At 38.2% G+C, this 10,888-nt stretch overlaps 1 protein-coding gene across 2 annotated transcripts; it reads right to left on the bottom strand.

Moving 5' to 3' along the window:
* Positions 1-761: 761 nt before the first annotated feature.
* LOC311284588 (sterile alpha motif domain-containing protein 9-like) lies at positions 762-10,476 on the bottom strand. Of its 2 annotated transcripts, XR_014626248.1 has the most exons (5): positions 10,176-10,476; positions 8,654-8,723; positions 5,883-7,986; positions 5,207-5,312; positions 762-827 (listed from the first exon to the last, which is right to left on the bottom strand). XR_014626248.1 is itself a non-coding variant. In XM_084399689.1 (3 exons), the coding sequence occupies exons 2-3, from the start codon at positions 8,684-8,686 to the stop codon at positions 6,592-6,594; spliced, it is 1,428 nt and encodes a 475-aa protein (XP_084255815.1). In that variant the 5' UTR covers positions 8,687-8,723; positions 10,176-10,476; the 3' UTR covers positions 5,374-6,591. The 2 variants fall into 2 exon arrangements, 1 of the variants encoding a protein (XP_084255815.1); XM_084399689.1 differs by lacking the exons at positions 762-827; positions 5,207-5,312 and having other exon boundaries at positions 5,374-7,986.
* Between the last annotated feature and the right edge of the window lie 412 nt (positions 10,477-10,888).

The raw sequence follows: 10,888 nt of genomic DNA, 5'->3' as shown, positions 1-10,888 counted from the left end.
GCCCCCTACGCTGAGGGGTAAAACGCCCCCCCTGGGGGCATAGTTTCTCTATCATAATTACTATAATAAAATATTTCTGTCTATCAAATCCTTTGTTTTACACTTAATGCAGTATAACTAGGTGGTAAAATCTAAATTTTTGAACAAAACATGAAAAAATTACCTCAAGTGAGCATTAACTAGCTAGCTTGCTAGCAAAGTTAGCTCACTGATGGAAGGTAGTTAAATTTGGCTATTTTGGACATTGCTGAAATAAATATTAATATATATACATGTTGATACATTACTTGCCTTTTACCTTTAGAGATTAAAAACTATTGTCTGTTAATTTTGCTGTTGATCTATGAAGCAAACTGGTTGGTAAGAAAGGGGGCATTTTACCCCACCTTGGAGGGCGTTTTACCCCACCGCTGGGGCAAAACGCCCCCTTTGTACAAAAATATTTTCAGTGAAAATACTAATTAATTATGAAGGCTGAGCAATTTTAATATTTGGTGAATAACTCCTGCCATAGTCACTCAAAACCGGGATGGCAATTCTAGTCACATTTATGTTTTGTTTCACTGTAATGTCACATTTTCCTTAAGGGGGGCGTTTTCCCCCACTCTACCCTAAATATACAGAGCGACCGCAAAACGGAAGTTAAAAGACAATTTTCCAAAGATGGCGGCGCCCTTGTTTCTCTGGTGCATAAGGTCTATAGGTTACATATCACAAACACATCTACAGTTGTAAAAGGACCACCAATCTAAGATACTGACAATTTTACCAGTCTCTGTTTCTTCCAGATCACCATTGAATGAAGTGTTGGTCTCAAGTGTCCTCAGCTGCAAATAAGAGTATAAATTATAGTATGATAGTATGATAGATCTAGTATGTACTTAATCCTGGAAGCAGCTTTGGGGTAACAATGGATACAACGTAATCTACTAAAGTTATAATTTTAGAGTTAAGTCAGAATAAATCCAAATGTAACAATTTATTAATAGTCATCTAAATGTATCATGACAATTACATAATCAGTTCAAAGATAATAAATACAAAACATCAAATGATCTGGAATAAAGAGAAAAGATGCATACCTGACATTAGAAAAATACGCTGTGTTGAAATTTGCACTCACCTTTTGTGAACAGTAAGCCCTGCCTTGTTTGATTTGATTGGCCATTAGCACTTTTTCCCACCCTTATATATATACAGTGGGTACGGAAAGTATTCAGACCCCCTTACATTTTTTTTTTGTTATATTGCAGCCATTTGTTAAAATCATTTAAGTTCATTTTTTTTCCTCATTATTGTACACACAGCTCCTCATTTTGACAGAAAAACACAGAATTGTTGACATTTTTGCACATTTATTAAAAAAGAAAAACTGAAATATCACATGGTCCTAAGGATTCAGACCCTTTGCTCAGTATTTAGTAGAAGCACCCTTTTGATCTAATACAGCCATGAGTCTTTTTGGGAAAGATGCAACAAGTTTTTCACACCTGGATTTGGGTATCCTCTGCCATTCCTCCTTGCAGATCCTCTCCAGTTCTGTCAGGTTGGATGGTAAACGTGGGTGGACAGCCATTTTCAGGTCTCTCCAGAGATGCTCAATTGGGTTTAAGTCAGGGCTCTGGCTGGGCCATTCAAGAACAGTCACGGAGTTGTTGTGAAGCCACTCCTTCGTTATTTTATCTGTGTGCTTAGGGTCATTGTCTTGTTGGAAGGTGAACCTTCGGCCCAGTCTGAGGTCCAGAGCACTCTGGAGAAGGTTTTCGTCCAGGATATCCCTGTACTTGGCCGCATTCATCTTTCCCTCGATTGCAACCAGTCGTCCTGTCCCTGCAGCTGAAAAACACCCCCACCACCATGCTTCACTGTTGAGACTGTATTGGACAGGTGATGAGCAGTGCCTGGTTTTCTCCACACATACCGCTTAGAATTAAGGCCAAAATGTTCTATCTTGGTCTCATAGACCAGAGAATCTTATAACCATCTTGGAGTCCTTCAGGTGTGCTTTCATGTGTCTTGCACTGAGGAGAGGCTTCCGTCGGGCCACTCTGCCATAAAGCCCCGACTGTTGGATGGCTGCAGTGATGGTTGACTTACTTCAACTTTCTCCCATCTCCCGACTGCATCTCTGCAGCTCAGCCACAGTGATCTTTGGGTTCTTCTTTACCTCTCTCACCAAGGCTCTTCTCCCCCGATAGCTCAGTTTGGCCGGACGGCCAGCTCTAGGAAGGGTTCTGGTCGTCCAAAACGTCTTCCATTTAAGGATTATGGAGGCCACTGTGCTCTTAGGAACCTTAAGTGCAGCAGAATGTTTTTGTAACCTTGGCCAGATCTGTGCCTTGCCACAATTCTGTCTCTGAGCTCTTCAGGCAGTTCCTTTGACCTCATGATTCTCATTTGCTCTGACATGCACTGTGAGCTGTAAAGTCTTATATAGACAGGTGTGTGGCTTTCCTAATCAAGTCCAATCAGTATAATCAAACACAACTGGACTCAAATGAAGGTGTAGAACTATCTCAAGGATTAAATATATGAGTGTCACAGTAAAGGGTCTGAATACTTAGGACCATGTGATATTTCAGTTTTTCTTTTTTAATAAATGTGTTTTTCTGTCAATGTGGGGTGCTGTGTGTACAATAATGAGTAAAAAAATGAACTTAAATGATTTTAGCAAATGGCTGCAATATAACAAAGAGTGAAAAATTTAAGGGGGTCTGAATACTTTCCGTACCCACTGTATATATATAAGGGTGGGAAAAAGTGCTAATGGCCAATCAAATCAAACAAGGCAGGGCTTACTGTTCACAAAAGGTGAGTGCACATTTCAACACAGCGTATTTTTCTAATGTCAGGTATGCATCTTTTCTCTTTATTCCAGATCATTTGATGTTTTGTATTTATTATCTTTGAACTGATTATGTAATTGTCATGATACATTTAGATGACTATTAATAAATTGTTACATTTGGATTTATTCTGACTTACTCTAAAATTATAACTTTAGTAGATTACGTTGTATCCATTGTTACCCCAAAGCTGCTTCCAGGATTAAGTACATACTAGATCTCAGGTTAGATGGAGCATGGGGAACATCTGGCGAGATTCTAGATTACTGACTAACTGCTTGACTTTAAGTTGTTATGCAGTCACATTTACTATAGGGGGCTAGATAAGAATACTATTGAGGTAATAGCAAGCATTGGGGTGGAATTATCTTAATGTACTATCCATAACCTCTGATTATTGTTCCAGCCTTATTCAAATTGTTATATAGTTAAATTATTAATTATAGGGTGGTAGATAAAAATACTATTGAGATAATTATTACATTATCTTAATTTAGGCTACTAACCATACACTGATTATTGTTTGGGCTTTAACAAAGTTGTTATACATAGGCGACTGTAGGGGGCTAAATGGGTACCTGGCATTGTTAAATTGCTTTAGCCATAACTGAGTTACCGATCAAACTGGCGAGTTTGTGATCGTGGGCCTTTGTGAATGGCCGGTGCGAGAACCCTGTGCGTCTTTGGCATCCGAATGAACGAGTACAATTAGAGTAAAGAGTTTAAATAATCAATGTGTAGCTAAACTATTATATAAATGAACTTAAAGGGATAGTTCACTTTGAAATTAATTTTTGATATGTTTTAGCTTACCTCAAGGGCATCCAAGATGTAGATGTCTTTGTTTCCGCAGTAGTTTCAATTTTGATATTTTTAGGTCAAACCGTTCTTGTCTGTCAGTCATATAATGCAGGTCTATGGTCACTGGCTCAAAACACAAGCACAGAGTCCAAATTAAAACAATTCCCCACGTCCAAATGAAACAATTCCCCATCATAAGTACACATTGATGGCCTAAGACACGAAACGAGCGGTTTGTGTGAGAAAACGAACAGTATTTATATCGTTGTTATCTCTTGAAAACAGCACACGTCCAAATGATCTGACGGCGCGGGCGGGTATAGATGTATACACTAGATGTCGCCTTCGCTACTGCAGTTCATTGGAACGAAACCGTAGCCAAGGCGACATCTATGTATATATCTATACCCGCCCGCGGTATTAATTTCAAATTAAATTCGCCCGCGAAATTAATTTCAAAGTGAACTATCCCTTTAACTTAAAAACCTTAAATTCAAGGTCGTGATAAAATTGAGTCAGGCCTAATTGGAATTAAATTACTTTGCCACGCTGAAAAGACAGTAACACGCAGTAAATCTTCACTCCCTTATCGGAAACTGACGATGGACCGATTGGGCTGGCCTTCTATGGCTTAAACAAGAACATGAAATTTAATATGTGTCTTAAAATATTAGGATTATACAATAAAAATATTATTTCTAAAATACCTGTACAGATAGAATACAAAAAATATAGATACAATTGGAGAATTGAGATGTTCTTCAAATGACTTTGATTGGTTTCTGGGTCACAGGCTAGTGGCTAGTGGACAGAGGAGCGAGTAATCAAAAGCATCAATTTGAGTATTGAGAAACACCCTGTGACTCCTAAGGTCAAACTTAACTGGATAAACTGGGTTTCTGTTTCGTTTTTATTTTAAAGCTTGCTAGGCTTTCATTGAAAGGGTTACCAGGTGTAGACTACCATCTACAGGAGATAAAGCGCCACTGCATAAAACTGTTTCTTTATCAGTCTAGCAGATTCCTCCTGTTTAAATGTTTTCAGTCCTGTAAGTAGACTAAGCTATACCACGCTAAATTCGGAACGAAATTCTAGCGGTTGAAGCATACAGTAAAACTGATTTTACAGGAACATTGTTTGCGTTTTACACAGATAAACATTGTGTGTGAATGTAAACATTGTGCACTATATGTGCATGTAAAACAGATCAATGCATGTTTTGTACAGTTGTCAATTATGGTCTGAAGATTAAGAAAACTTTACGCAAAACAGACAAAAATTGATGTAACTACTGATATTCATTTTTATTACTCACATTTCAGTTTGATTTTTATTTTTTTATTTTTTTGTGAATTAATACTTCAGATGACATTGATTAATTTCAAGAGAGAGCAAGAGATATTATCAAAAATAAATTACAAAGTTAAAATATATAATATGTTTTAATCTTTCACTGTTTTTCCATTATATCATTACTGTCTTAAATGTAGAAATAAACAATCAAAAACAATGCTTGTCCCCACGACGCTATTTGTATGTCAACTGGCCTATATACTCACACTCAACCCAGTTTGGTCAACCACCTTCACCAGAAAGACCATGATGGTAATCCAGGTTCACCAGCTCCATTTTTGCTTGAGAACAATGTCTAAGCTGGTCCACCACCTACACCGGCATAAATCAGCTGTCACTCTCGGTTGCAGCAAAAAGACGATGAAGAGGAAGATCAGGTTTAAAGTCTTTAATAACATACACTCAGAAGGTAAATCCAAATAATACAGGCATATAAACTCAACCAATGCATTAACTTGAACGGACAAATTAACACTGAAAAGACTGCAACTTAAATACAAAGCAAATGAGGGAAATAATGATAAACACCTGTGATGATTAATAAATCTCCAAAGTAACTAATAAGTGGCAGGAAACTAAAGGATGACAGGAACTAATGAAAGCAAACTAGGAGTTCCTGAAAATGAAACTAAGAGCAAGATAACAAAGTCAGTGACACAAGCCTGGACCAGCATGGAACTCATGCTGGACTGTGTTGGATTTTTCAGCAGGGTAGGCTGTTAACTCATTTAGTGGGCTCACTCACAGGTGCAATTACCCATCTGTCCACAATCTGATGTGTGCTTGACAGTAAAATGATTAGGTCAATTAGGGGTTTAAGGAGAGTAGCAAAAACAATTGTGAATAATATATAAAATTATATATGTCTTGAAATACACTCACCTAAAGGATTATTAGGAACACCATACTAATACTGTGTTTGACCCCCTTTCGCCTTCAGAATTGCCTTAATTCTACGTGGCATTGATTCAACAAGGTGCTGAAAGCATTCTTTAGAAATGTTGGCCCATATTGATAGGATAGCATCTTGCAGTTGATGGAGATTTGTGGGATGCACATCCAGGGCACGAAGCTCCTGTTCCACCACATCCCAAAGATGCTCTATTGGGTTGAGATCTGGTGACTGTGGGGTTCATTTTAGTACAGTGAACTCATTGTCATGTTCAAGAAACCAATTTGAAATGATTCGAGCTTTGTGACATGGTGCATTATCCTGCTGGAAGTAGCCATCAGAGGATGGGTACATGGTGGTCATAAAGGGATGGATATGGTCAGAAACAATGCTCAGGTAGGCCGTGGCATTTAAACAATGCCCAATTGGCACTAAGGGGCCTAAAGTGTGCCAAGAAAACATCCCCCACACCATTACACCACCTTTTCACGGATTCACTTCACTGTTGGAACAGGGAATCCGTGTGTGGACCACGGATGCTGCCCGTTATTGACTTACATAGGCGTCACTTCCGTGGGCACATCACGGAATTTGCGGCGATTCCGTGAAACTGCCACAGATTTTGAGTTAAGGGGCCGTGTTCATTTCACAGAATTCTGTGCGACCAGGTTGGAGCAGACCATCTACGGGTCTGTGTTTCTATAATGTACATGCTCTTCTCCTTCTTCTCCCACCTTCGCCGCCATGAAGTGTGCCATTTGGGACAGGGCCATGGTCTTCAGCTACCTGTCTACATAAAACCCAAAATCCCAATTCATGTATTAATTTCTTATTGTTTTGCTTAAAAATTTTAGGATTCTTTTCTGGTAAATAATTAATGGTGTTTGCACCAGAACGAATAAAAAGGCATTTTGATTTCCTTTTCTTCTTGTCTAATGTAGTGTAAAAAAGTTTCTTCTCAGTTAATTTATACTTTGGGACAACATCAATCTCAATAACACACTTGTCCTTGTTATCTGGACATTTTACCTTAACGAACTTGGGGGGCCTAATGCATGCAATTGCAATTTTAATATTTTCTTTGAAGTGCTCCTTTAGACCCTTATAAAATTCATTTATATATTTGTTCTTATATGGCACTTCTAGTCCAATAATTTGTCCATGTTTGTACAGAGGCTCATCTCCAACACCAAAATGGATAGTTCCATTTGTTCGAGAATTCATACATCCTGCAGAAAACCAACATGTATCATTTCTGAATTTTTCGAATACATCCTTTTCCAAAGCATTCTCTGTGTTTACCATGAGCTTGTACTCATGCAGAGGGTCAATAAGATTGCTTGGACCAGTCTCAGGTGGAAGTATATAATTTTGTACGTATTCAAATGTTGTGCTGCTTTCATCAAAGGGCCGAGGCTTACAAAATACAGAGCTTTTTGACATGTCCACTGAGTGCTTTATAAAGTTACTCAGGTGTTCTTTGGTCTCATTCCCAACATTATTTGTTTGTTTTGTGCAGTGTGTCAAAGGTAAAGCCAGGGATTGTGCACCATTTGACCCATCTCCTTTTGTGTACATGCCATCATCCCATTCCTCCAATAGTAGATCCTTCTTTTCATTGCTTGTATATTTGGGTATGTCTTCTGACCATGTCTGCACACTTGATTTACCACCCATATTTTCTTCAATGCTGTAGTGTGCTGATGTCTCCATTTCAGCAGATCCAATGGTAGGACTTTCAGCTGGTGCTTTTTTTTGCTGAAAATGTTGAGTTGCAGATGTCCTTCCTGATCCATCTGTGTCCTTGGGTATGGCACTGTGCTCAAAATTTTCTGAGGATGTTTTGAACAGGGCCACGGTTTTAACGATTTGAACTGCAGGTCCATGCGTTAAACCAACATCTAGGAAGTCTTGTTTATCAAATAAAATGAGAGCGGCTCCTGAAACATCTTCATTGTAAAGCATATTAGCATACTTCTTAGGGACTTTCAACTTCATGAGCCATTGACGGACATCCTCTTTTGTCCAGTCATCCATTTTATTCAGCTTTTTCCATGTTTCTGAGGTTCTGTTTTGAGGGGGACATTCTGCATGCTGAAAAGATAATAACAATTATGTAAAATTGATGTTGAGAAAATTAGACACAAGTTTCTGGGCCGGCAAGTTTCAATTACATAGAAGCCTATAGAATGAGACAGCTCTCAGATTGAATCAAAAATATCTTAATTTGTGTTCCGAATATGAACGAAAATCTCACTGGGTTGGAACAACATGAGGGTGAGTAATTACTGACAGAATTTTCATTTTTGGGTGAACTACCCCTTTAAAGTGTCCTGACTGCAGTGGCGATGACTGGTGTGCATGATTAGAACTCAGGTGAGTGAGATCGCTGCTTGTGTGTGGACGGAGAACCTGGTGGGGAGGGACAATTTCACTTTATCTTTTTTAATGGACCCTACAACTGCATACAGGAAAATGCAATGTCCAAACCGATGGGATTTGCCACATAAATGCATTTACATGCAGTCATGTCAGATGAGCTGCTCCACTTCACCATCGTCTTCTGACATTTCCTAACTTAATAATATTATAGTATTTATGAAAATAGTGAGCACTAAACCGCTGGATTTCAATTGGAAGATTATTATTATTATTATTATTATTATTATTATTATTATTGCATTACGACAAAGCTTATGAAACAATGCATGTTTTAGGGATGACCCCGCAAACCAAAGAATAAAAAAAAAAATAGCGATACCTTTTCTGAAACTGATGGTTCTCTTTGCTCCATCACTGTTTATTCAATGATTCTTTTCCACCCAAGTCAGCTGAAAAAAGCACAAGCAATAATGCAGATATGGGTTATTCCAGCATTATGGACATGGCATTTGCAGTCAAATAACTTCACAGAAATGTGCATCTGGTAAATGACACAGTTCTAGAATTTTTATTTATTCTAAAGTCCAGACAGCAGGAAAAAGCCATTGTAGACTTAGCCTATTGTTTTGTTTTGTTTTGTTTTTAGATCGATAAACACATTGATGACTTAAATGGACATATGTGAAAACAGAACGACAATGGGGAACTGACAGGATTTCATATTTATTGCATCATGTAAAGTTCATCAAGGTCAACATCTTCCTTGTTCAGTCAGGGTATGATCAGAGAGTTCGCCATTATAGGGGTTGCCACAATCGCAAAATCATTCCAGTGCACTGAAACCTTTGCTCCCTAAAAAGTCCCACAATGCACCATGAAAACCAGGGAGCATTAAGCCTCTGTTATACGCGAGGGTCCGCGAGGGTCCGTGTGACGTAAAAATCGTCATCGAGGGTGCGCGCGGATCGAGGCTCCTTGCGGACAGCCGCGTGCCTCCCATTTTTTGTGACCACGCGGTCAAAAGGGCGCGCTTTCATTAGGTTAAAACCGCGAAAGAGATGGAAATTCATGGACGCCGAATTGGAAAAAAAACGGAAAACGCATGCTTGAAATAGAACCAATGCCTATGCAAGCGTGTTGGAAGTGTTTCCAGGCAAAATAGAATAGGAAAAGATGTTTATATGTCATTTTGACACGAATACATGTTAATAAATGTCATTTTGATGTTTGAAAGTGTCTAAGTTTTGACATAAATGCAAATATAAACTATAAATATAAAAAATATTATCGATTATACTGTCCCGACCGATCTACTGCGCATACGTTGAACGCGTTCACCGAGCGGACCTAAGCAGAAAGTATTTACAAGTAGTCCGCGTCCGAGCTGTGCGCAGCTGTCGTGTACGCGTCCAAACTGGAGTATAACAGAGGCTTTAGTAGTCGACTATGTTCCCTAACTGAAATTCTGACTGAGACACATAATCACACCAGCCAACTCAATAGGCTACACATAATTTCTAAAGAATAAAAAATAAACATTAGCCTACTCAATTATATTTCAGCATAAACATTCAGATGGCGAACATAAGCTACCATTTAATTACTTAACAGCTAAAATGGTTTATGTTACAAAGTATTTATCATGAAATACTGTAAATAGCATTACAAATCATTTTTTTGTTGAACTCTGTTGTTATACTGATCCACGACCTAGGGAGCTGATGGGCTGATTGAGACCCACCTTTTGATTCTGTCAGACTGTCTATCAAGCTCTGGTTAACACATCCTAATAATCAAGAAACAGCAGCACTTTAAATTCTGGGTACAACTGGAGAATAAGTAAATGTTAGCTACAATTACAAGACGATTATAGAATTTATAAGCTTAAAAGGTAGACTTACTAGTTTGCACTGTTATTCAAACAAATGTTCTTCGAAATATCCTTTGGATCGTTAGGACAGGTTCTCTTCTAGGCGATCGTCATCTGGGGACTTGCTTGTACGCACGCGAATAATTTTAACTGACTTCCCAAAAAGTCTTAGATGGCTACAGTTGCATGCATAATCCACGGAGCAGAGAATAAAAACGTGTGTCCCGTTATTTATAAATACCATTGGACCTCAGTGATTTCGTGTTGTCTGTTCCAGAGTATCTGAACACAGTTTAAGGAAGTTAAGTTAGCCACGCGCGAGAAACCACGCCCAAAGGATGTATGATTATTATGTAAGAGCATTTATCATAGGCAGATATGTCTGTAGTATAACGTATTTCAAATGCCAATATATCTCAGTTTAGTTAAAATTAGCTAAAGCAAACATGGATTGCCTTTCTTTTTAAATAAGTCTTTCATTTATCTGTATTTTATTGTTGTTCAAGTTTCTTTCTTTTTTTTATGGTTAATTTGAGATAAAACAAACTCAAATCTATATGTTTTTTTTTTAAGTGATTTTAATCTGCTGATTTTATTATCTGAGATCTCTTGCTTGTACAAGCAGCTGAAACCGATCTGACTGTATGCTGTATCATCTGTTCTGGTTTGTTCCTGGACATAAAGCAAATCTATAGATGTTCAACTTAATTTTCATGTTCATGAAACTACTCAGTCACAAGTCTT

Source organism: Rutilus rutilus (assembly GCF_951802725.1).
Source record: "Rutilus rutilus genome assembly, chromosome: 2".
NCBI classification, from domain to species: domain Eukaryota; kingdom Metazoa; phylum Chordata; class Actinopteri; order Cypriniformes; family Leuciscidae; genus Rutilus; species Rutilus rutilus.
This window is presented reverse-complemented; position numbering and strand designations above follow the sequence as displayed.

What these genes read in the sequence shown, in the direction of transcription:
- LOC311284588 (XM_084399689.1), bottom strand. Translation starts at nt 8,686, where the DNA reads ATGGAGCAAAGAGAACCATCAGTTTCAGAAAAG. An exon ending in AACCATCAGTTTCAGAAAAG is followed by an intron (nt 7,987 to 8,653) that starts GTATCGCTATTT and finishes TTATCTTTTCAG; the next exon opens with CATGCAGAATGTCCCCCTCA.